The sequence below is a fragment of the Caloenas nicobarica genome, chromosome 9 (genome assembly GCF_036013445.1).
Source record: "Caloenas nicobarica isolate bCalNic1 chromosome 9, bCalNic1.hap1, whole genome shotgun sequence".
Taxonomy (NCBI): domain Eukaryota; kingdom Metazoa; phylum Chordata; class Aves; order Columbiformes; family Columbidae; genus Caloenas; species Caloenas nicobarica.
Genome location: NC_088253.1, coordinates 17,785,755 through 17,805,819, shown reverse-complemented (window position 1 = coordinate 17,805,819; position 20,065 = coordinate 17,785,755). Strand labels below are relative to the sequence as shown.

The following is a 20,065-nucleotide window of genomic DNA, read 5'->3' as shown; positions in this document are numbered from 1 at the left end:
TAGCGTTTAATATAAGGGATTGGGAAGGGTTTGGGAAGTTTAGGAGAAGTGGGGGGTCCTTCTGGAGGAGGCAGAGGGACGCTCTGCCCCCCCACTCTCTTCCAGCCACCCGTTCCCATCTCAAAGCCTCTGCTGGCACTTTTCCCTAACAAGCTCAGGTCCTTGTAAAGAGACAGACAGAACCCAGTTGGGGTCTTTCTCCTGGGGATGGGCTTGCAGACACCGAGACGGAGTGAGGTACATGGTGGAGCATCAGCATTGGCTGGACATGGGAAACCATAAAGTGCAACTTGGCCAACGAAAGCCCCGGAGAGCATAGACAAGTCCTGGGAAGGGCAGCTTTGGAGCTGGGAGCTGTCACAGCTCGCCCCAGGTGAGCAAAGAGCCTGCTCGAGCAGGAAGAAAACGTTAGCAAAAGCAGGACTCATGTCTCCTTCTTTACGTGGCTTTTGGACTCTTCTCCATGTCCTGACATTCAGGTCTTGCTCTTTGAGACACCAGGAACAGGAGTATTGGATCAAAGGGAGCCCATCAGCAGGAAGGATGAGGCCCTTTTGGGGAGACCTAGTTTAACATGTGACAAAGCCTGAACTTTCTTTTCAACCTCACCAGGCCCAGTTTCTTGTGATGGTTATCAAGTTCCCCCAGGAAACTCAGTGAAAGCCACAGACCAGACATAGGTGGATCTGGGGAGATGTGTGGATCTCGGGAAGCTGGAGACAAGCCCTGCGATGCCTTTGCTTGAAAAGGGAAAGGTGCAGAGTGTTTCACTGCAAACAAGAAAACCCTCCCACGGAACGTCTGCTCGGCAGAAGCCGCCAGCGTGACAACTGCTGAAGGAGCCGTGGTGCCAGCCTGGCACTGGGCCAGGGCTGTCTCAGCCCTAAGGTGCTCTCCAGGCATCCCCAGGGACCCCTAGAGCAATGAGGGGGATCCCTGAGAGAAGCACGGCGCCTCCTTTCCTGCAGCACAAACCTTCGTGAGTATTTCAGACCAGAACAGCATTTCAGTCCTGCAGAGCCTCAGCCCGCGGCTTCTGCTCCTCGTGATATTCCCCTTCGGACACTGGGACCAGCGGGAGGTCCCTGTCCCGGCTGGCAGGATGGCTTCCCCACTGGGAAGTCACCTCCTGGGCATGTCCACCTTGACTTGTGATGAATCCAGCTTTGTCCCCACCCCGGACATTGGCTGCCTGGAAAACAGCGCCCTTGGAAGAGGTCCCCTTTGGTTTATAAAGCACATATCCAACACCTCCAGGCACTTATCAGTGAAGTCCCCACAGTTCCAGGCCAAACTGGGTGGGGGGGGAACAAGACTGTACCAAGGAGAACAAAGAGTTTCTTCAGAAGAAGTTTCTTCAAACTTTTTCAGTTTCTTCTGATCACCTACAGCACAGAAGATGACGAACTGCTAATATCCTCTGGGATAGGCCAGAAGCTAAAAGGCACCTCAATTTGGAAACTAAATGGTCCATTCAACCCAAGGCATTGCCCAAGTCTCACACATAACACAGATGAATGTGACAGCTCCTCCAAGGGCAAGCCCACATCCAGCACCAGCCTTCACCCACCCAAGTTAGTGTGTCCCACAAGTTTCCTTGAGGAAACCTTACAGTGACGCATGGATAAAGCTCTTCTGCCTGCAAGTGTGAGGGCATCGATGGCCTGCAAAGCTTACAGGACGCTCTAGGAACATCTGAGCACCTACAGCAGACAGCTGTCCTCCCCAGAACCCTCCAGGAAACCAAGAAAAATAATGCCCTGAGACGCGACTTCTCTGACTTTTAAACCTGCCGATGACTCGACAGCCAAAAGGAAAGGAGTCTGGAGCCCCAGGCAGGAGGCACAGGCAGCAGTGTCGCAGCATGTGCCTGGCTCCAGCCCACCTCCCCAGCTGAGGGACACGACTCACGTCCAACCGAGCCCCCCAGAGCCTGACCCCAGAGCAGGAATGACACTGAAGAGCTATGTTTTCAGGCAAGCATCCTCGATTTCGAAGGGGAAGAAGGGTAGAGGCTGGCTGAGGAGGGGGGGAGATGCGTAAAGCAGCAGCAGATCCTTCCTTGGAGATGTACGCTTCCCTTTCTGGCTGACAGCTGTGGCCTAATTTTCAAGAAAACTGACAAGCGCCTTATTTCTCCCCCCTATAATTTCTCTTTGCTGCAAATAAAATAGGTTAAAGGAGCGGGCGCAAAGCTGTGACAACAGGAGCTGGGAGAGGCTGATCCGGTTTGGGGCGTGCACGGCTTGCAGAGAGATGGGAGCCACAGTCCCTGTGCTCGCCCTTCCCCTTCCCTCCCCATCGCTTTGCTTTAACATAAAGAAATAGAAGTGCTTTCACTCCTAAAAGCGTGGCTGAGGAGCAGGCTAGAGGTGGATGAGCTTTTGCATCCCCCTGGTAAGGACAAGTTGTGTTTCTCCCTGCAGGGCAGGACCCAGGGGGGGCAGCTGTGGAGCCTGCAGCTGGGCAGAGCGCTTCCCGGGGCAGCGTCCAGCCTCGAGCATCCACCTTTGACGGAAACCTGCAGCCAAGTGTGACTGTGTGACACGCCGGAGCATCCTCGCCCGCCTGCCACTTGTGCCCGCAACCGTGAGGAGGGAGGGTTGTGCACTCATCGCTGGTGGAAAGCGATGGGCTGCGAGATGCTCGAAAGCAGCCAGGAATGGAAAAAAAAAAAAAAAATCCCTTGATGAGAGCAGCAGGAGGCAAAACACTCAGCCTTGCCTTGAGGTTTTTAACCGAGCATGCCCTGCGCCTTGGGGATAATCCCAGGCAAGATCTACTGTAAGAGAGAAGGAGGGAAAACGCTGTTATTCAGCCTCTCCCAGACTCCTTGTCCTGGCTTTTCACTCCGCAGAGATGAATAAACTGAGATGTCACATTTGCAGAGCAAGAGAACAAAACACCATCAGAACCCCCAAGCCTCAACCGATGGGATCAGACAGGTTAATTTAGCAGCTGATGGGTAAAACCACCCCCCTCACCTGTACCCACTGTCACCTCCCCACAAACAGGCTCCTCACCCCATCAGCCGGGGAAGGAAAATCTGGGAAACATCTTGGAAGCTGCTCGTGCTGAAACCCTGCTCTGGGGAAGGGATGGTCAGCAAGCAGAGGAGCTGTGGGCTCCTCTCCCCGCTGCCCAGCCCACCTTTTCCCAGCTCCCCGCTTCCCCAGCCTGCTTTTCCAGAGCACTCCTGCTGGGAAGGAGCAAATAACCCCCTCTGGTGACCTGCCCTTTGAAGAAACTTGGCCATTTTGGGAGGATTTTCCTCCCCTACGCACACTTCCCCTTCCTCCCCTCCACCCTCGCGCTGACCTGAATTAGTCCCAGCCCACTCCGGCGCTGCCGCTCACATGTGGTTCCCATTTTTCTACAGGAAAATCCATTAAATCCTTCCAGGCAGCTCCGTGTACGGCTGGTCTTGGAGCAGCTTCGGTGGATAGGACAAAGAGCTGGTCTCCCCCAGGCTCCTCCAGCCCCCATGGCTCACCGGAGGCATCTCCCATCCTTCCAGGGAAGGGCTGGCCCAGCTCCTGCTACCCCATCGCTTAGAGCAACAAGGTTCCTCCATCACGCAGGTCACATTGCTGATGGCTCCCAGTGCTTTGCGACCCTAAATCCAACCTCCAGCCTGGGGGAAACTGGGTTTTCCCCCCTCCAGCTCCTGCTCCGTGGGGCTGTGGAGGGTATCGGAGAGCCCCACACCCCCGATGAATTAAAACCTCATTAAGCACATGCTTCCTGGGGCTTGCAGAGCCATTGCATGATGTAAAACAGGAGATTTGAGAACTGGGGGTACAGTGGGGTTGGTGGCTCCTGTCCTAAATTCACATTAAAGCCCGAGAGGAGTCTGTGCCCAGCTCAGGCAGTGGGAGACACGTAAAAGCAGAGCCTGGGTGTCCCCACAACACTAAAACGCCACACTGGATCTCCAGCCACGGGGTTTCCCATGGCTGGGTGGAGGCAGAGCTGGGGAGAGGAGATTTGGGGGAACAAAAGCCACGGATGCTCCACCACCCCATGCCTGGCTGGGGGCTTGGGCGGGAGGGAGCCCTGCTTTCTGCTTTGTAAACGGGTGGAAAAAAAAATAAAAAGCTTTCTCTGGTTCTTCCTTTCTGCAAGGCGCTGGGGGGATGGAGAGCACACAGTTCATTAAGCCGAAGGGCAGGCGGCCAGCGAGCATCCTGGCAGGCAGCGCAGTGTATTTTCGCAGGCTCGCTGCCTCCCGACACAGAAGCTTCCCTTGTAGCGCTCACAGCTGTTTGGATTTTACCCGAGTTCATATCACAGTTTATCAAAGGGGCTGCATTTTTTTTTTTTTTTTTTTTGTTTTGCACTTTGCTGAATACAAGCTGAACAGCTCCCGCAAAAACAAATGCAGGTTTTGTTCTGCAATGCAGCGGTACGGAGGGTGGGAGAGAGGAAGAGGTGACACGTGTGTCCCCTGGGCCCTGAATCACTTGCTGGTGGAGGGATTTTTGGGGCACAGGTTTGGAGCTGGAGGGGGCCCTGTGGCATCAGCACACGCAAAGGAAGGAGGAGCAGGAGGGGATTCCTGCATCCCAGCTCTGGGAGCATCCAGCTCATTGGGAGGTATAGAGATGTTTGGCCAAGCAAACCTGGTGTCCAGGGGAGCCCAAGAGCACCCAGGCTGGGGAGAAGAGGAGGATTTGGGTCAGCCCCAGCTCTTGAGCATCACCCGGCGACGGGCAGGTGATAGACTGGGAGGTGGCATAGTGAGGCAGGAGGAAAGGATGAGGTTAAGGACAGAGTGGGGGTGCAGGATGGGGCCAGGGGACAGTGCATCACTGCAGGTGGTGGCATCCTGGTCGAAGAAGGTGATTCTGCAGCTCTACTCCACTCTGGTGAGACCCCCCTGCAGTGCTGGTCCAGCTCTGGGGTCCTCAGCACAGGACAGACATGGACCTGCTGGAGAGGGGCCAGAGGAGCCACAGAAATGATCCGAGGCTGGAACAGCTCTGCTGGGAGGACAGGCTGAGAGAGTTGGGGTGTTCAGCTGGAGAAGAGAAGGCTCCAGAGAGACCTTACTGCGGCCTTTCCATACTTAAAAGGGGCTGATAAAAAGGATGGGGAGAGACTTTTTAGCAGGGCCTGTTACAACAGGATGAGGGGTCATGGTTTTAAACTAAAAGAGGTTGAGATTCAGGCTGGACATGAGGAAGAAATTTTTCATGATGAGGGTGGTGAGACACTGGCCCAGGTTGCCCAGAGAGGTGGTGGATGCCCCATCCCTGGAGACATCCCAGGCCAGGCTGGACGGGGCTCTGAGCAACCTGAGCTGGTGAAGATGTCCCTGCTCATGGCAGGGCTGGCACTGGGGGAGCTTTGAAGGTCCCTTCCAACACAAACTATTCTGCGATTCTATGATCCTGGGGCTTCAGCATCCCCTTACCACCAAAACAGCCACCTCCCAGCTGTACAGCATTCCCGGTGCATCCCTCACTATCCCAGCCTGTGGCTAAAGCCCCATCCCACTCCCTTCCAGAGCCCTCCCCACTGGGATGCTGCCAGCCACCCTTCCCTTCCCACCCCCCTAGACCCCTGGGAATGCTGGGCAAGCTGAGCAAAAGCGATTTAACATGCTCCTTGCTGCCTGACTGCCAAGAGCATCGGATGTCTGCGCTCTGTGGGACGCCCCAGCCCTCTGCTCCCTCCCCTCTCTGATTTCCCATCCCTGCTAGCAGGTTCAAACCCACTTTGCTTCTTTTTCCTGACTTTTTGGGGAGAAAGAGTGTTGCACAATCAGCCCCAGACTCTCTCAGAGGTAGAAAAGTCCCCTCCTGCCCCAAAAGAGGGGATTGGCTACCCCAGCCTCATACCAAGGGCATCATGGTAAGCCCTTCACACACCCAATGTGCTGTGTTGGTGTTTGTCCCCAGCTCTAATCTCTTCACCGTCCAGTTCTCCGCTGGCCTCATCCCCACCTGACTTTGAGATCTTAAGGAAAAAGCAGGATTTCCAGCCAGGTGAACTTTTCCCATCTGCAGGAGCCATAAACCCGTGGCTCTGTCACGAGACTTGGGATTTTCCAGCTCCCCAGCTAATGCCATAAATTAGCTGAATAACCTTATCTGATCCAGCCTACATCTTACAGAGCGGATGGAGAACCAGCCCACCCTCCTGGCCATCCTCCATGGGGTTCAAGCATCCCCCAAAAAGCCAAGGACCATCCTCATGTCAAACAGCCAAGCCCTGCAACATGCACCACACAGGATGTGGCTGAAAACTCACCCCAGGCCCCTTTCCACACAGCTTAACCTCAGAAAACACCCCGTAAGGGGGTGCCAGGCAGTGGGGAGGTGTATTTAACAGCTCTACAAAACAAGCTGAGACAAACCCTACACATGGGGTTGCTAAGTGCTGACTCAGGTGTCCTCTCACGCCCCAGGGTGCCACAGCTCGGCAAGAAAATGGCCTCTCTGGTCTTAAAAGTTAAGCCCTGAGCTTCAAAGCTTCTGCACACAACACGCACAGGGATGTCTCCAGCCCTTCGAGCACATCCCGTACCCCGGAGGGTTCATTTTTCGTCCTGGCTAGGTACATCAGCCACGAATGCCTAAGCTGCTCTATCTCAGAGAACAGCAAAAAGCCAGCTGCTTTGGCGCTAGGCTCGGCTTAGTGAGCTAAACCAGCTCTCAAAGCTCAGACAGACGACGAGAACAGCATAGGGGCTGTACAACCAGCCCTGTGGAGGGAGGAAGAAGATGGTTCTTTCCCAGGGCAGTCAGCCCTGTCCTCAAGCTATGCTCTGAGCAGCAAACCTGATGTCCATGGGGCAGGGCTTAGCCTCACACTTAATCCCCCCATCCCATAGTGCTGGTATCAACAAGCAAGCATTAAATTCAGTCTGTAAATCTTGGTGTGAGCTGAAAAAGCTCGGTGCTGCTCGGCTGCCTGCCTCCTGACCATCCGAGCAGCTTTCCCCCCGCAGGGTTCCTGCCCGGAGGACAGCCGTGCTGCTCCAAGGAGCCATGTGATGCTTTTGGAAGCTCCACCGCATTTTTCTGCTGCTCCAAGCCATCGTCGGGAGGCCAGCACAGCTGAATAGGAATATCTGCTTCTTGCTTAAGGGCCCTGTTGAGTCCAGGACAGCCACATGCCAGCTAGGGCAGAGAGATCCCAATTAGCGAGAAGGATGGAAGGTCTCGGGTCTGCTCATCAAGGTGAGAGGTAACACTGATGCTCCTGCCTCCCACAGCCCTTTGGGAGCCACCTTTGAGTGCAAATATGCCTGGCTCGAAAGGAGAAGGCAGCGCTTTGAATTCTGAGTTTTGAAGGCAGAACAACTTTCCTGGCTTCCAGCTTAAAAATGTCACAAGTGACGGCGAGAGAAGCCGACCCTCAAAGGAACCCCCCGTCTGCTGCGATGCCGGACACTGATGCCAAGCCAAAAAAATCCTTGGAAGAGACAAGGGGAGTGGTTTTGCCACCTCTCCAGTGTCTCAAGGGGAGAGGGGTGGAAAGTGTGAGACTCTGGGCAATTTGTACTGCTGGAGCCCCCTTGGCATGTCCCTTCACAATGAGGATCCTTCTCCCAGGCATTCAGGAGGTATCTAAGCAGCTTTGAAGAGCCAAGAGCCGTTTCCTGGGTACTCCCTTCCCTTCTCCTCGTGCTGGGGCCCAGCCCCATCGCGAGCTCCGCCGTGGCTGTGGGCTCTCCCTCCCTGAGGTCCCCTGGGGCGGTGACACGGACCAGGCATCATGCTGTGGTTTGATCTGGTGATGCCACGCTGGATCCTGGCAGGGGGGTGGCAGACCAAGAAGGGCACCTCTTGGATGCACCAGCAGATGGACCGTGTGCTGGTGATGTGTTTGTTACCCCTCAGCCCAGATGGGACAACGGAGAGGAAACGATTTGGGTTCTTCCTTACAAATAGAAGCTTTCAGAGCTGTTTGCCCGTTATTTTAAAGGTAGTTTGTGTTTCTACTCTGTCTTCTCTGGCAAACCACCTCAAGATACCCAGGTTGGGACCGGGGTCACTGGCGGTGCGACCACCCATCACAGCCCCCACCTCTGCCCAGAAGGGCTGTGAGTGCTTCTCCACGGGACCACATGTCCCTACAGAGCAAGGGACGGTCCCACCTCCATGGGTTCCTGCAGAGATCTCTGCTCAAACCATGCGAGGTACCGTAACCTCTGCCTCTGGGACTCTGAAGACATACCAGCAGAGAGACTAAAGTCCTTTTGGAGTCAGCAAACTAGGAACGAACAGGCCTGAACTGGGTTAGAAAATAAACTACCTTTAACCGTAGACCCTCCGCTTAACCTCATGGACCTTGGAACTTGCCCACTGGCAACATGACAGGGAAAATTGCTGCGCTGTGCTTTAATAAAATATCCATCCCCTGTTTCCCTTTCCCCTGAGCACTCATCCTTCGGCTGGAAATCATTGCCTAAACTTAACAGGTCTATTTTCCTTCCCTGCTTTGCCATTCCAGGGCTGGCCAGGAGCAGAAAGGGCAACACTGGTCCCGGAGGGGAGGGGAAGATGACGGGGACAAGGGGAGCAAAGGGCTTGGGCCAGTGCTGGGGGAGGACCACGCTTTAGCATACACCGTCCCGGCCTCTCAAGCATCCCCCTCGTGCTCTCCAAGCCCAGAAGGAAACATCACCAGCATCTCCCAAGTCAAACATGAGGTTGGCTTCTCACCCCGCTGTGCAAAACAGCTGAGCGGGGTTGTGGACAGGGGAAGGATGTAATGTGGGAATGCACATATGGCTTCAATTTGAGAAGCGGCTAAAAATAGCACCACAAGGCTCCCACATTCACTGGGTCTCTACAGCAAGACATCAATCTTTTCTAAAGAGTCCTGTAAAAGTTTTCCTCTTCTATTCCCACTTTGCTTTTTCAGGAGGCAACAGATGTAGTTAACACCAGCACTTTGACCACCGTCAGTAGGTTTCAGAGTTAACCACTAGTACCCGAAGGCATGGCTCGCTCCTCCAGAACCACCCCTTGGGCTCCAGACCTGCATCTACCCCACGTGAGCCACTATGTGACTTGAAAGAGTCTTTTTTTTTTTTTTTTTGCTTTACTGGATATTTTGGGGCATGAGTCACCGTAAGAAGCCCTGGCAGGATGGCCCCACTGCCTTGCAGGCCAAGGCTCATCCTGCCAGAGCCGGAGGGAAAAATTTGAGAAGGCCACAATACAGAAGAGCTTTTAACTAGGACCCTGCCCAAGCTCACTATTGCTCTAATTGTCCTGCTCCCTTAACAAGGAACCGGGCTGCCTGCCTGCCAAGGGCTGCTCAAAGCAGGGGCTGTGCTGACCAGGGAGAACAGGGGGGACGCGACAAGTGGGATATTTTCTCTGACCTATTCTGAGATCCTCATATGATTAAACCAAACGTTTCCAGACTGCTGTCAGGAGCAAAAAACCATACGCTCAACTAGATTTTTTTTGGGGGGGGAGAAATGTAATGTATTACGTTAAAACTCAACCTAAGTGTGGGGAAACCTCTGAAAACAGTGGCTGCAACCCTGCCCTGCCCACGTTTCATCATTTTTGCAACCTGCCACGCTTCGCCTCGATGTTCATCACTCATGGGATGAATCCAGTGACAACTTTTCAGAACGCTCTAGGGTTGCCCAAACACTTGGGCACAAACTGCTGCCCAAGCAGGTACAACTCAACACCTGGCTCAGCTTAGCAGATTCTGAGAGCTCTGCACACTTTATTTTCCAGTCGCAGTGATGTGACCCCCCCATCAGTACCTTGTGCCTCCGGAGAGGCAGCTGTGCTCTCCCACAGGAGCAGGGTTTGGGTTTCATGCTCTCCCCACGTTCATTTTGATGCCGCCTCCCTGAAAGCAAGGGAGGAAAGCCCAGGGTCCTGCCCCTTCCTCCCACCGACCTCCTCACCAATTTCTCCACCCCGCCTCGACTGTTAAGCCCGTTATTTCCCAGCGAGCTGATGAATTGGTGTCCCTTGCCCCAGATTTCATCACATTACGGGTGATGCGCTGCCAGCTGTGACCATGCTTGGCTTTCCAGCCTCTGCTCCTTAAAAAGCTGAAGCAAAACCCACCAGCTCCAAGCACCAAAACACACGACTTTGGAGGATGAGGCTTTTGCCGGGCAAGCATCTCACTGAGCCAAGTGGAAAGATTCGCTCGACTTGGCACCCTGAACGCAAACCTGTCCTCGTAGTCTGGCTGGTCTAGTTGTTCTGTAATGAAACGGGCTCTGACAACGCTATTTAATAAGGAACTACTTTGCCTCTGGGGATGGGACGAGCAATATGGTGCCTCAACATGTGAAAGGCAAGTCCCGTTTCTCGCTCTGCTGGCAAGCAAGGGAGGCTTGCAGAAATGGTTTTGGCTCCGAGGGAGCTGCTTGACCCCATCATCCCCATCCCACCCTGCCTGAGGGTGCTCAGGGGCTTCGGCGAGGCTGGTGGGGTGCTCTGACCTGATGATGAAGGCGCCTCTGGTCTCCAGAAGTTTCCGTTCGCTGCTGAAACGCTTCAGCAGGTTGATCATGAACTTGTAGAAGTAGGAGTTCATGGTGGGGGTGGAGGGCGAGCACTCCAAGCCTTTCGTACCTGGGGAGGCAGGGGAAGAGGAGAGCAAATTAGAGCAGCCAGGGCCCTCCTGCCAAGCAGTCTCAATCAGAGAGCAGACACCTAAAATACAGTCGCAGCACTCAGCAGAGGAGGGTTGGGGCATGAAAAGATTTCCAAGCCTCGTATAACCCCATCTGCCGTGTCCACGCAGAGCCGGCCCTGCCGCAGCTCTCTCCATCCCAGGGGAAAGCGTCTTGTGGCGGCCCCAGCCCTTGATGCAGCACATGGGGGTGAAACAGACTTTTTAGGAGATCATCCCAGAGCAGCTCAGCCTCGGTAGTTGATAGCAGAAGGGTGCCCAAGGCTCTAGATCAATAGGCATTCCTGTCTCCTTGGATATAGCATGTACACTTATCCCAAAAAACAGACTGCTGGTGAGTTGAAGAGCCTTTAATCCAGCCCCACATGCCATGGATTCCCCGAGCCCAGCACGCACGTAGCAGCAGACACACATGTTCAGCCCTGGGTCACTGCACGGCCACTGGTTTACACTTGGTGACGTGATTCCCCCCAAGCAGGAGCCACTTGATGCAACAGTGTCATGTACAATGTGCCCCGGGGCCATCATAAAGTACTGGTCAAAACATAGCAGAGCTCCAAGCTTAGAGATTGTACCAAAAATTGTGTTTGTTTTTTTTTTTTTGGTGTTCACTGTTTGCAAAAACCGTTTATAAGAAAAGCAGCTGAAGGGTGGGGAAGGGAGACTGGCACGAAGGAGCAGTGGTCCCTCCAGGCTGGAGCATCCCTGCTGGGTCGGGGCACAAACCCTCTCGCTGCTTCTGCAGCAGCCATGGTTTCTGCTCAGAAGGCAAATAAGACTTCGTTTTGAGGCGGCAGCTGTCAGAGATCACATGTATAAGTCTCAAAGGCAGAAAATTACAGTTAATGAGAGTGGCAAGAAGGGCGTGGGAAGCGCCTTGGCCAGAGGGAAGGCGCAGGGTGTGAAAGCAGAGAGAGGAGAGATGGCCAGAAGAGACAGGGTGCTCAGGAGAGCCCAGATGCGCTCTGACACACTCAGACCCAATGCACCTCCAGGACGCAAAGCTTTTGTGTTTCCTCCTTAGGCACTTTGCTTGAGGCTGGGGATTTCTCATGGGGAAGAGATGCTCTGCACCCTCCTGTCGTGCAGGGCACCCGGAGATGAAGCCTCTGCCAAGCAGCCAGCATCCCCCTCTGCAGCCCTTAGGGCCATAAATTCCCTTGCGATGGGCTCCTATTGCTCGTTTAACAGCAAACGGTGCTCCAGGGTGTAAGGTGCATGGGCTTATGCCACAAGCAGCTCTCACCGCTTGTTAAGACGTCCTATCTTGGTCTGAGACTATTTTCAGGGCAGGTAAGCCAGGGAGGGCTGGCGAAGGGGCATCTCCCAGCTCAGGGTACACAGAGAACGTCAGAAAAAATACCCCTTCAAACCCACCAAGTGCAGGGAGCTGTCAGGTAAAGATTGCTTTTCCCACAGTGAAACTACAGGGGAGATGGTTTATTTAGCAGGATGGTGCTCAAAGCAAATGTTTGCAGAGAGGTTTTAAAGGTGGCTTTGCAACAAGGGGATCTCTCTCCCTTAATTTCTCCTACGGAAGGCTCATGTCTAACCCTAATAGGGAGGGAAGCCGGCACACAAGAGTGTCCCAAGGTTATTCCCCCCATCCTGAGGACAGCCAGTATTTCCATCAGATCACTGAAGGAAACCTGAAGAGTTTGATTTATGTGTGTCGTCTGCTTCTACTGAGACTCAGCAGAGCATGGAACAGCCAATTAAAGACGCAATCAAGCCGCCAAAGCCCAGGAAAGCTGATGGGAAAGCCACTGGGCTGTTTTCCACCCTGCCTGTCCCAGTCATACGCAGAGATGCAGACATGGGCTCAGCCAGGGCAGCTGCCCCAGGCTTGGCTTTCGCATCCAAGAGAACATACACAAAGGAAAATAAAATACGAGGTCATTCACACCAGAATTCAGTGTCTCCTGCCCGCTGGAACCATGTGTCCACCCTGCCTTGGTGCATTCGAAACCCCAAACCAGGCTTTGAAGCAGGGATCTCCCAGAGCACAAGTGTTTGCTGTAGCATCGTGTTTCCCCTCAGCTGCAGGGAAGATGATCCGGGCAAAAAAAAAAGAAATAGGATCTAGCTGAGCCGATGTGCTCCAAAACAAAGGTGTGTTTGTTTGAAGGCAGGGGGTACCCGGCGTGAAAATCCAGTCGCGCCCCTTGTGTCGTCACTCCAGCTGCTCAGCAAAGCTCAAAAGCTGGTTGAGAAGAGACACGGTCTGGACAAGGTGACACGGAGCAGCTCTGCCTTCCCACCACGGCTCAGCCTTGTGTCTCCCAGCCTATACCATCGGCAGAGCCTCAAAAGGAAGCCCTGGTCTTCTGTCTGGTGCCCAGGCTGGGGAGGGGAGGTGAAGAGTAGGTGGAAACCATCTTTCAAAGCTGCAAAAGTGATATTTTTTTGTCTGTTTTGTCAGCAGTGATGAGGCAGCCAAACCAGAGCTGTGCTGCAACCCAAGAGCGAGGAGTGGGCAGGACATCACACCTTCATCCCCACCAGCTAGTAACGCCCCAACATTGTAGCTTGGCCAGGGGAAGGTCTGATCTCGGAGTTTTTTCCTTTTCAAGACCTCAAAATCCATCTCTGATCCCTTGTCTCTGTTGGCAGCAGCTCCTGCCCAGCATTTGCTCTGTGCAGCAAAGCCTCAGCTGCCTTCCCACCAAAGCCCAAACCATGACAGATCCCAAAATACATCCCAAGGGAAGAAACAGGAGCAGCGACGTGCATATGAAGCAGCCCAGGAGCCACACGGCTGGGAACATCAGTGCAAGACAGACCAGGCAGAAGCAGCCTCAGATCTGCACTCCCGAGGTGCTGCCGCATCTCCTGCATCTCCAGCTGGAGACTTGAAAGGACCCAGTGGGTCAGCTGAGCATCCAATGGCCTCAAAGATCAGGTCCCAGCTGCGATCTGCAGGATGATCAACCTCCAGCCTCCGGTCCTGCCACCTTCTTTCATCAACTTGCTGCCGAACCTCTGACCCTCCTGCCCAGCTGGGGTCAGGGAGCCGGGAGCAAGGAGGGACTTAGATGCAGACAGCAAAAACAAGTCTTAGCCCTGTTGTTTTAGGAGAGGAAAGTGTGATGTGATGGTCTGCACACCCCAGGGAACAATTTCATCATCCTTTGCCTCCGGGAGTAGCCAGACCAAACTCAAGAGGGATCATTTCTCCATCCCTTGCCCACTCGGCGTCCAGCAGCTACATCTGCGTGTCCCTAAGGAAGGTTTCCACCACAGCATGCCGTGCTGGACCAGCCTTGCCAGTACTCTCTAGGGGTAACACTAGGGGTGAGAAACCAGCGTGTAGGAGCCTCCCAGGCTGCAAAAGGCTCAACCAAACCTCAGCTGGAGTTTAAAAGGGCAATACTTTTTCCAAGCAGGCAAAACATTTCTCTTGCAAAACCTCCTGATTCTCTAAACTTCCCATTTGTTCTGCATTTATGGGATGTCTAGGAAGCGGCTGGCACCTTGTTTGCCATTGCGTAACCCTTCCCAGCATAGCCTGGAGCTCAGCTCGTCAACCCGCAGGTTACAGCTCGGCACCACGGCGTCCCCGGCTCGACAGAACCATAGAAGCAGCTTGTCAAGTGTTTCTACGAAGCATGAGAGACAAGCAGAGAGAAGTGTTAAGAAAACTGTGGCTTAATTAATTGAAGCTTGCACCTCTCCCCGTTTCCCTGAAGCGAGACTTTGCAGATCCGTAACCTGCCAGATCAGCTGTTAACGTACCCGGAGCGGGGCTGGTGGCACGTCACGCCTCTGCTGCCTTTTTTTTTTAATCTAGCATAGAGGAGGGAGCTGGAAGAAGAAAGATCTCTGCTCAGAGGAATGACGAAACTCAGCCCGGATATCAGCTATAATGGGAACAAACAGGAATTTTGGGCCCACAGAAACATCAGAGCAGTGAAACAAGAATCAGTAGAAAAAGGCTACGAAGGCACATGGAAATTGCAGCTCCGTGGCTGAAATGAATCCACACCATCCAGGCAACCTGGACCCTTCTCAATGACTGCAGCATCCTCCTGCATCCCAGGATGCTGGGCTGACAAATCCTTTCCCGAGGCAAGCTTCGCAGCCTGGGGGAGAGCCAGGCACACAAGTGCTTCTTGCACCACCTAAACCAGTGCAGTGTCCATCCCCCCCACCCATGGGTGACAGCTCAAATGGAGCGCGGCGAACGCCTGCCCAAGCCCCCCCGTGCACCCCAAGTGCTCACCGGCGGTTCGTACTGTTCCCATCGCTCACGTGGCCATCCTATAAATCAACCGAGACAGGCAATTAGGGATCCATATTAAGGCCCTTATAAATATATATTGTATAGCAGCCTGGAACATTCAGGCTGCCTGGCTGCTTGATGGGCTGAGTTGTCTCTAGACCTACGGTGGCCAAGGTGTCCCCAAATTGCTCCTGGGGACCCTGGCAGAGTCTGACATGAACTTGGATTTTCAGCTGCAAGATGGGGAACTTCACCCTAGCAGAAAATGCAACTTCCACTAATTTACCATAATTGGTTTCAAACTGGTCTTAATTAAAACTGGTGTGGACTTGCTTAACTCCATTTAAACCAAATTTAAATAAGATTGGACCAGAATTGATTCCTTTCTGAAGCAAGCTAAAGCTGGGTAAGCTGGTTAAAGAATATCCACAGGGGTATTTGTGGCGGTTTAGCTAAAATGATTTACCACAATCCCTAATTGAAGCAATTTCAGCTCGGATATAGTGAGGGTGAGCTAAGAGCTGGTGGGGGCTGAGCATCCTTCCTACCCCAGTGCCTTCCTTGGGGCATCACATTTCCAGCTCAGCCGGAGAAGGATCTCCCACGGCTCCTCCGGGAGCAATTGGGATAAACCCAGCGGCAGCCAGAGCTGGTCCAGGAGCCTTCGACCCGCGCGGGGCTCGTGGGAGTCGGCGCTGCCAGATGGTGCTCAGTGAAATCCCGGGCGGCGACGTGGGAATCTGCGTGGCATCTCCCCCCCGGCCCCCGCGGCAGCTTTCCCCAGGATGTTTTGAATTTTAGCTTTTGCAAACACGGGGTGGAGAAGCCTCGTGGAGCGGGATAAAAATAGAGCCGTAAAAAAGGCAAATCCTCCCCGCCACTCCCCCCTAAAAACCCGGCGCAGGGCGTAGCTGGAAACAGATGCGAACGTGTCGGCAGCTCAGCTGGGCTCTCAAAACCGCTGTTCTCCCCTCTCTGGAGCACAGGATGCTGCTGAGGAAATAAAACCACCGAAATCCTGGACCATATGGCCTCGGGCTGTGCTCAGCTGCTTTTGCAGGGCTGTCCAGACCCAGGCACGCTTCCTACCTGGCTAAAGAGCTCTGAGTTTGCAATTCCCGAGACTTCAGCATCTCACCAGAAAGGGGGTACCCAGATGGGCCGGGGTATGTATTCTGATGCCAAATGAGGCTTTTGATACACTGATCCTCCGGCTCCCCCCACTCAATGCAGGGTTTGTGCTTGTGCCTGCCTAGGAGGAAGGCAGCAATGATAATGCTGATGGGTTGCCTAGGAACGTTAGCAGTCCACTACTGGATCATTTTTCTCCGTTAAGGTAAATCAATAAGTAAAAATGCAGCAAGGGTATAGCTTAGACAACGTACAGGAGAAGAAGATCCCCAGCAGAGCTGCAAAACCAGGAGCGGTTAAGCTTGATGGCGAGTTTAGGGTAGACTGAGGCTACTGCATGGAAAGGTGAGGCACATGGAAGATAACCTGCAAGCAGGAATGAGAAGAAACAGGCCTGCCAGGCAGTTTCTGCACCAATATTCATTTTTCTAGTTTAATTGTTTTCATCTCATTCACCCCACTTTCCAATTCCCTTGCAGTGCCTTGGGGAAACAGAGGCAGCTCAGCAAAGTACACAGAGGGTGTTTGTCAAGAAGTGATCTTATCTACATCATCATCACCAGTCCCTACAAACCAGCAATCCTGGCTTTTATTCGGGAATCCCCAGCCTTTCCAACCAGCCACATACTGTAGCTGTCTCAGGAGGAATCTAAACCTGAAGGTGCTCCAGGGGAGTGGTAGCTCTGGTGTGGATAGTTTCTCCAGGGGTTTTCTGCAGGATCCCAGCACTGTCGTAGCAGAGCATCCAGAAGAAGAAACAAATCACCCATTTCTTCTTATCCCTCTCTAAGAGACAGGAGAATGTTTTGAAAAGTCAACCCTGTTGCACAGCTCCGTGCCAATAGGGCAGAAGATGGCAGAGCCACTGACCATCAGAAACCAGAGTGCCAAGCTCAGAGCATGCAGGAGCAACAGGTCTCCTCTCTTGCTTGCTCGGCTCCTCTGCTCCGTTCTGTCGCACTCCTGATCCTGGGAAAGCTGTTGGAAACCGGCTCCTTCAAGAGCAAGAAGTCCACGGTGCGACATCGGCTGTCACCTTGCCCTCCATGGAGAGGATGAGTATGGAGTGGTTTCCCTTCTACCCTTGCCAGTTTAGCAAATCCAAGCCATCTGACAAGGGGACGGCTTTTCTTTCCTCCCTTTTGCAGACCCCATGCACCCTACAGACTCTCTCCCGGTGTTTTTAGAGGCCAGCCTAACATTCTCCAGATCATTTGGAGGTGGAACCTTCATGCTGCTCGGCCATCTCTGCAGATCTGTGATTACAAAAATGAAGTGACAGACAACGTAAAGGGAATTGTTTGGCTCACTGAGAACAAAAGCCCTCAAAGAGATGGCGACAGGAAACCCCTATTGCAGCACATCTCAAGCTCGGTCCAGCCACTGGAGTACCACATGTTCTCCCATGGGGATACAGCAAGTCTGAATTCAACAGATGATGTTTCTCAGGGAAACTCCTTCAGAGTAATCCACCGACTCCTGCAATATCCATGCACTGCCGGTGGAAATCAATGACCTCACATGTGTTAGTGCAGCCACGTACAGAGTCAACCTCCCAGTAAACTTCCTACAGCGTGAGGTGCTCAGGGGGTTTGGCACCATCCCCATCAGCTCCGGCAGCGGATGGTTTTGGCATCCTTTCGGAGAGAGCTTTCTCCTCCTGTGCAGTGCAGAGCTGGAGACTGGGCTGGAGGGCTTGTCCTTGTGCTATCACAGAATGGTTTGGGTTGAAGGGACCTTCAAAGCTCATCCAGTGCCACCCCTGCCGTGAGCAGGGACATCTTCACCAGCTCAGGTTGCTCAGAGCCCCATCCAGCCTGGCCTGAGATGTCTCCAGGGATGGGGCATCCACCACCTCGCTGGGCAACCTGGGCCAGTGTTTAACCACCCTCAGTATAAAACATTTCTTCCTCATATCCAGCCTGAATCTCAACCTCTTTTAGTTTAAAACCATCACCCCTTGTCCTGTCACAGCAGGCGCTGCTAAAAAGTCTCTCCCCATCTTTCTTATTGGCCCCTTTTAAGTATGGAAAGGCCGCAATAAGGTCTCTCTGGAGCCTTCTCTTCTCCAGGCTGAACGCCCCAACTCTCTCAGCCTGTCCTCCCAGCAGAGCTGTTCCAGCCTCGGATCATTTCTGTGGCTCCTCTGGCCCCTCTCCAGCAGGTCCATGTGCGTCCTGTGCTGAGGACCCCAGAGCTGGACCAGCACTGCAGGGGGGTCTCACCAAATTGGAGGGACAGAATCACCTCCCTCGACCTGCTGAACTTGGTGACAACCACTCTTGGGTCGTCTGCTACTTGTCCCAACTTCTACCTGGCTGGCAAAACAAAGCAAAGCAAGCAGCTGGATTGCCATCGTACAAACTTGATGGGTGCTTGTACCATCAGCCCAAGAAGCAGGAAGCTCTTGGGCACAGCCCTGCAGATCTTGTCACAGAAAACTGGGCAAAAGAGACCCAAGGACAGACTGATGGAGCTCAGCACCCAGCCAGCCTCTCCCAGGGCAGCTGGAGCAGGTCAGGAGATGTCGGGTCTCCCAAGCAGCGCTTGGCTGGGTTGGCCCCAGCTCATTGTGTTTGGAGAAGGCGTCGAGGGCAGCTGACCTTACGTAACTGGAGAACAAAGCGGCTAAATAAAAACTGGAGCTGGGAACAGGCTGCGGAAGTGGGACACGGCTTTCCTGACTAATCAACCCAGCATCTGAAGGAAACCGAACTCAATGGCAGGGAAACAACTGCATAAACACATCCAGAGGGAAGAAAGGGAGTGAGAGGAAGCTGGGGGGGAAGACCACGGGGGCACCGGCCCCTTCCGCCCCACTCCTGCCCTTGCCACTCGGGTGGCAAAGCTTGGAGCGCCAAAACAGGGAGCCCAGCACGGAAACCCGCTGTGAGCTCAAAGGTTTTACGGGGTGCCCATGCTTGTCTACCTGCAAGCCACCGACTGCATCCTTAGACAGGCAGGAGAGGAGCAGACCCGAGCACTAGCAGCTCCAATAGCATCTTGGTCTAAACTGTGGTGATGGGAATGGAATGATTTAACCCTGGGGAGAAGCACTGGTACCCCACAGCCGTCCCTCCAATGGTGCAATAGCACCCTACTGCTGAGAAATTGCGGTGCTAGCCAGGGAGATGTGCCTGGGGAATGCTCCCATGCATCCCAGTACAAAACCAGTGACCCTAGAAAGGGGAACACCCTCTTTTCAGTACCAGCGTCTCATGTTTTTTGCCTGGGAAGGACTGAACTCACAAACACATCAGCCTGCGGGGCAGAATTTGGGTTCACTAGCTCTCACTGTCCATCACTATCCCAGGACCATGCACAGACGTAGGGATTTCCACTAGCCACTCTCCTGCTCCAAAAAGAGCCCCCGCCTTCAAACAACCTTCCTTCCGACAAAAAGAGTCTTTTCCAAGAGCCTCTGCTTTTCCAGGAGTAATCCAGGAGGGTCCTGGCCCAGCTGCGACCCCTCGATTCCCCCTGGAGCTGGAGCCCAGCAGCTGATCCACTCTCAGCCCTGGGTGGTCAGAGCCAGACAGAACTGGGGCCGCGTTACACGTCCAAGGCCAACGACTTGACTCGTCTCCCCTCCCCAAAAGCATCTGCCTTTGGGTAAAAGCCAGCGACTCTGCAAAGCTCAGCTCCAACTAAATTTCGAAAAAAACAATTTTCCGATGCATTACAAGGAAGAGGAAAGCAGGTGAGGAAGCCAGAGCCTGTCAGGACCTGTGTGGGGGCACGCTGCCCCCATACTGGGAGCTCCAGCTCCAGCAGATCTGCTCGACGTGGGGAGAGCCAGACTCTTTTCAAACGTTAACACTTCAACATAAGCGAAGCCAAGTTGCTCTTCCAGATAGCTCACAGGGGCCACGGCAGCCGTTAGGATCCACGCCATCCCGCCTGCTATTTTTAGCTCATCCACAAGGAAGGAAACCTCAGACAAGCATCAGCGTGAGCTGAGCTGCAGCTCCTCAGCTGCTCGGCCAGCGCCGCGGGAGCCGCTCCACCCCGGCGGTCTCACTTCTGACCCTGGGAGGATAGAGGAGACTTGTGGAGGGCTTGGATTGTACCCCCACCCCT

At 53.8% G+C, this 20,065-nt stretch overlaps 1 protein-coding gene across 1 annotated transcript in view; it reads right to left on the bottom strand.

Annotated features, from left to right (window-relative positions):
* The window catches only part of VAC14 (VAC14 component of PIKFYVE complex), a 63,891-nt gene that overhangs the window by 11,453 nt on the left and 32,373 nt on the right, over window positions 1-20,065 (bottom strand). Inside the window, exon 14 of the mRNA XM_065640858.1 lies at window positions 10,439-10,571. Within this exon, the coding sequence (XP_065496930.1) occupies window positions 10,439-10,571 (133 nt within the window). The remainder of the gene's footprint in view (window positions 1-10,438; window positions 10,572-20,065) is intronic.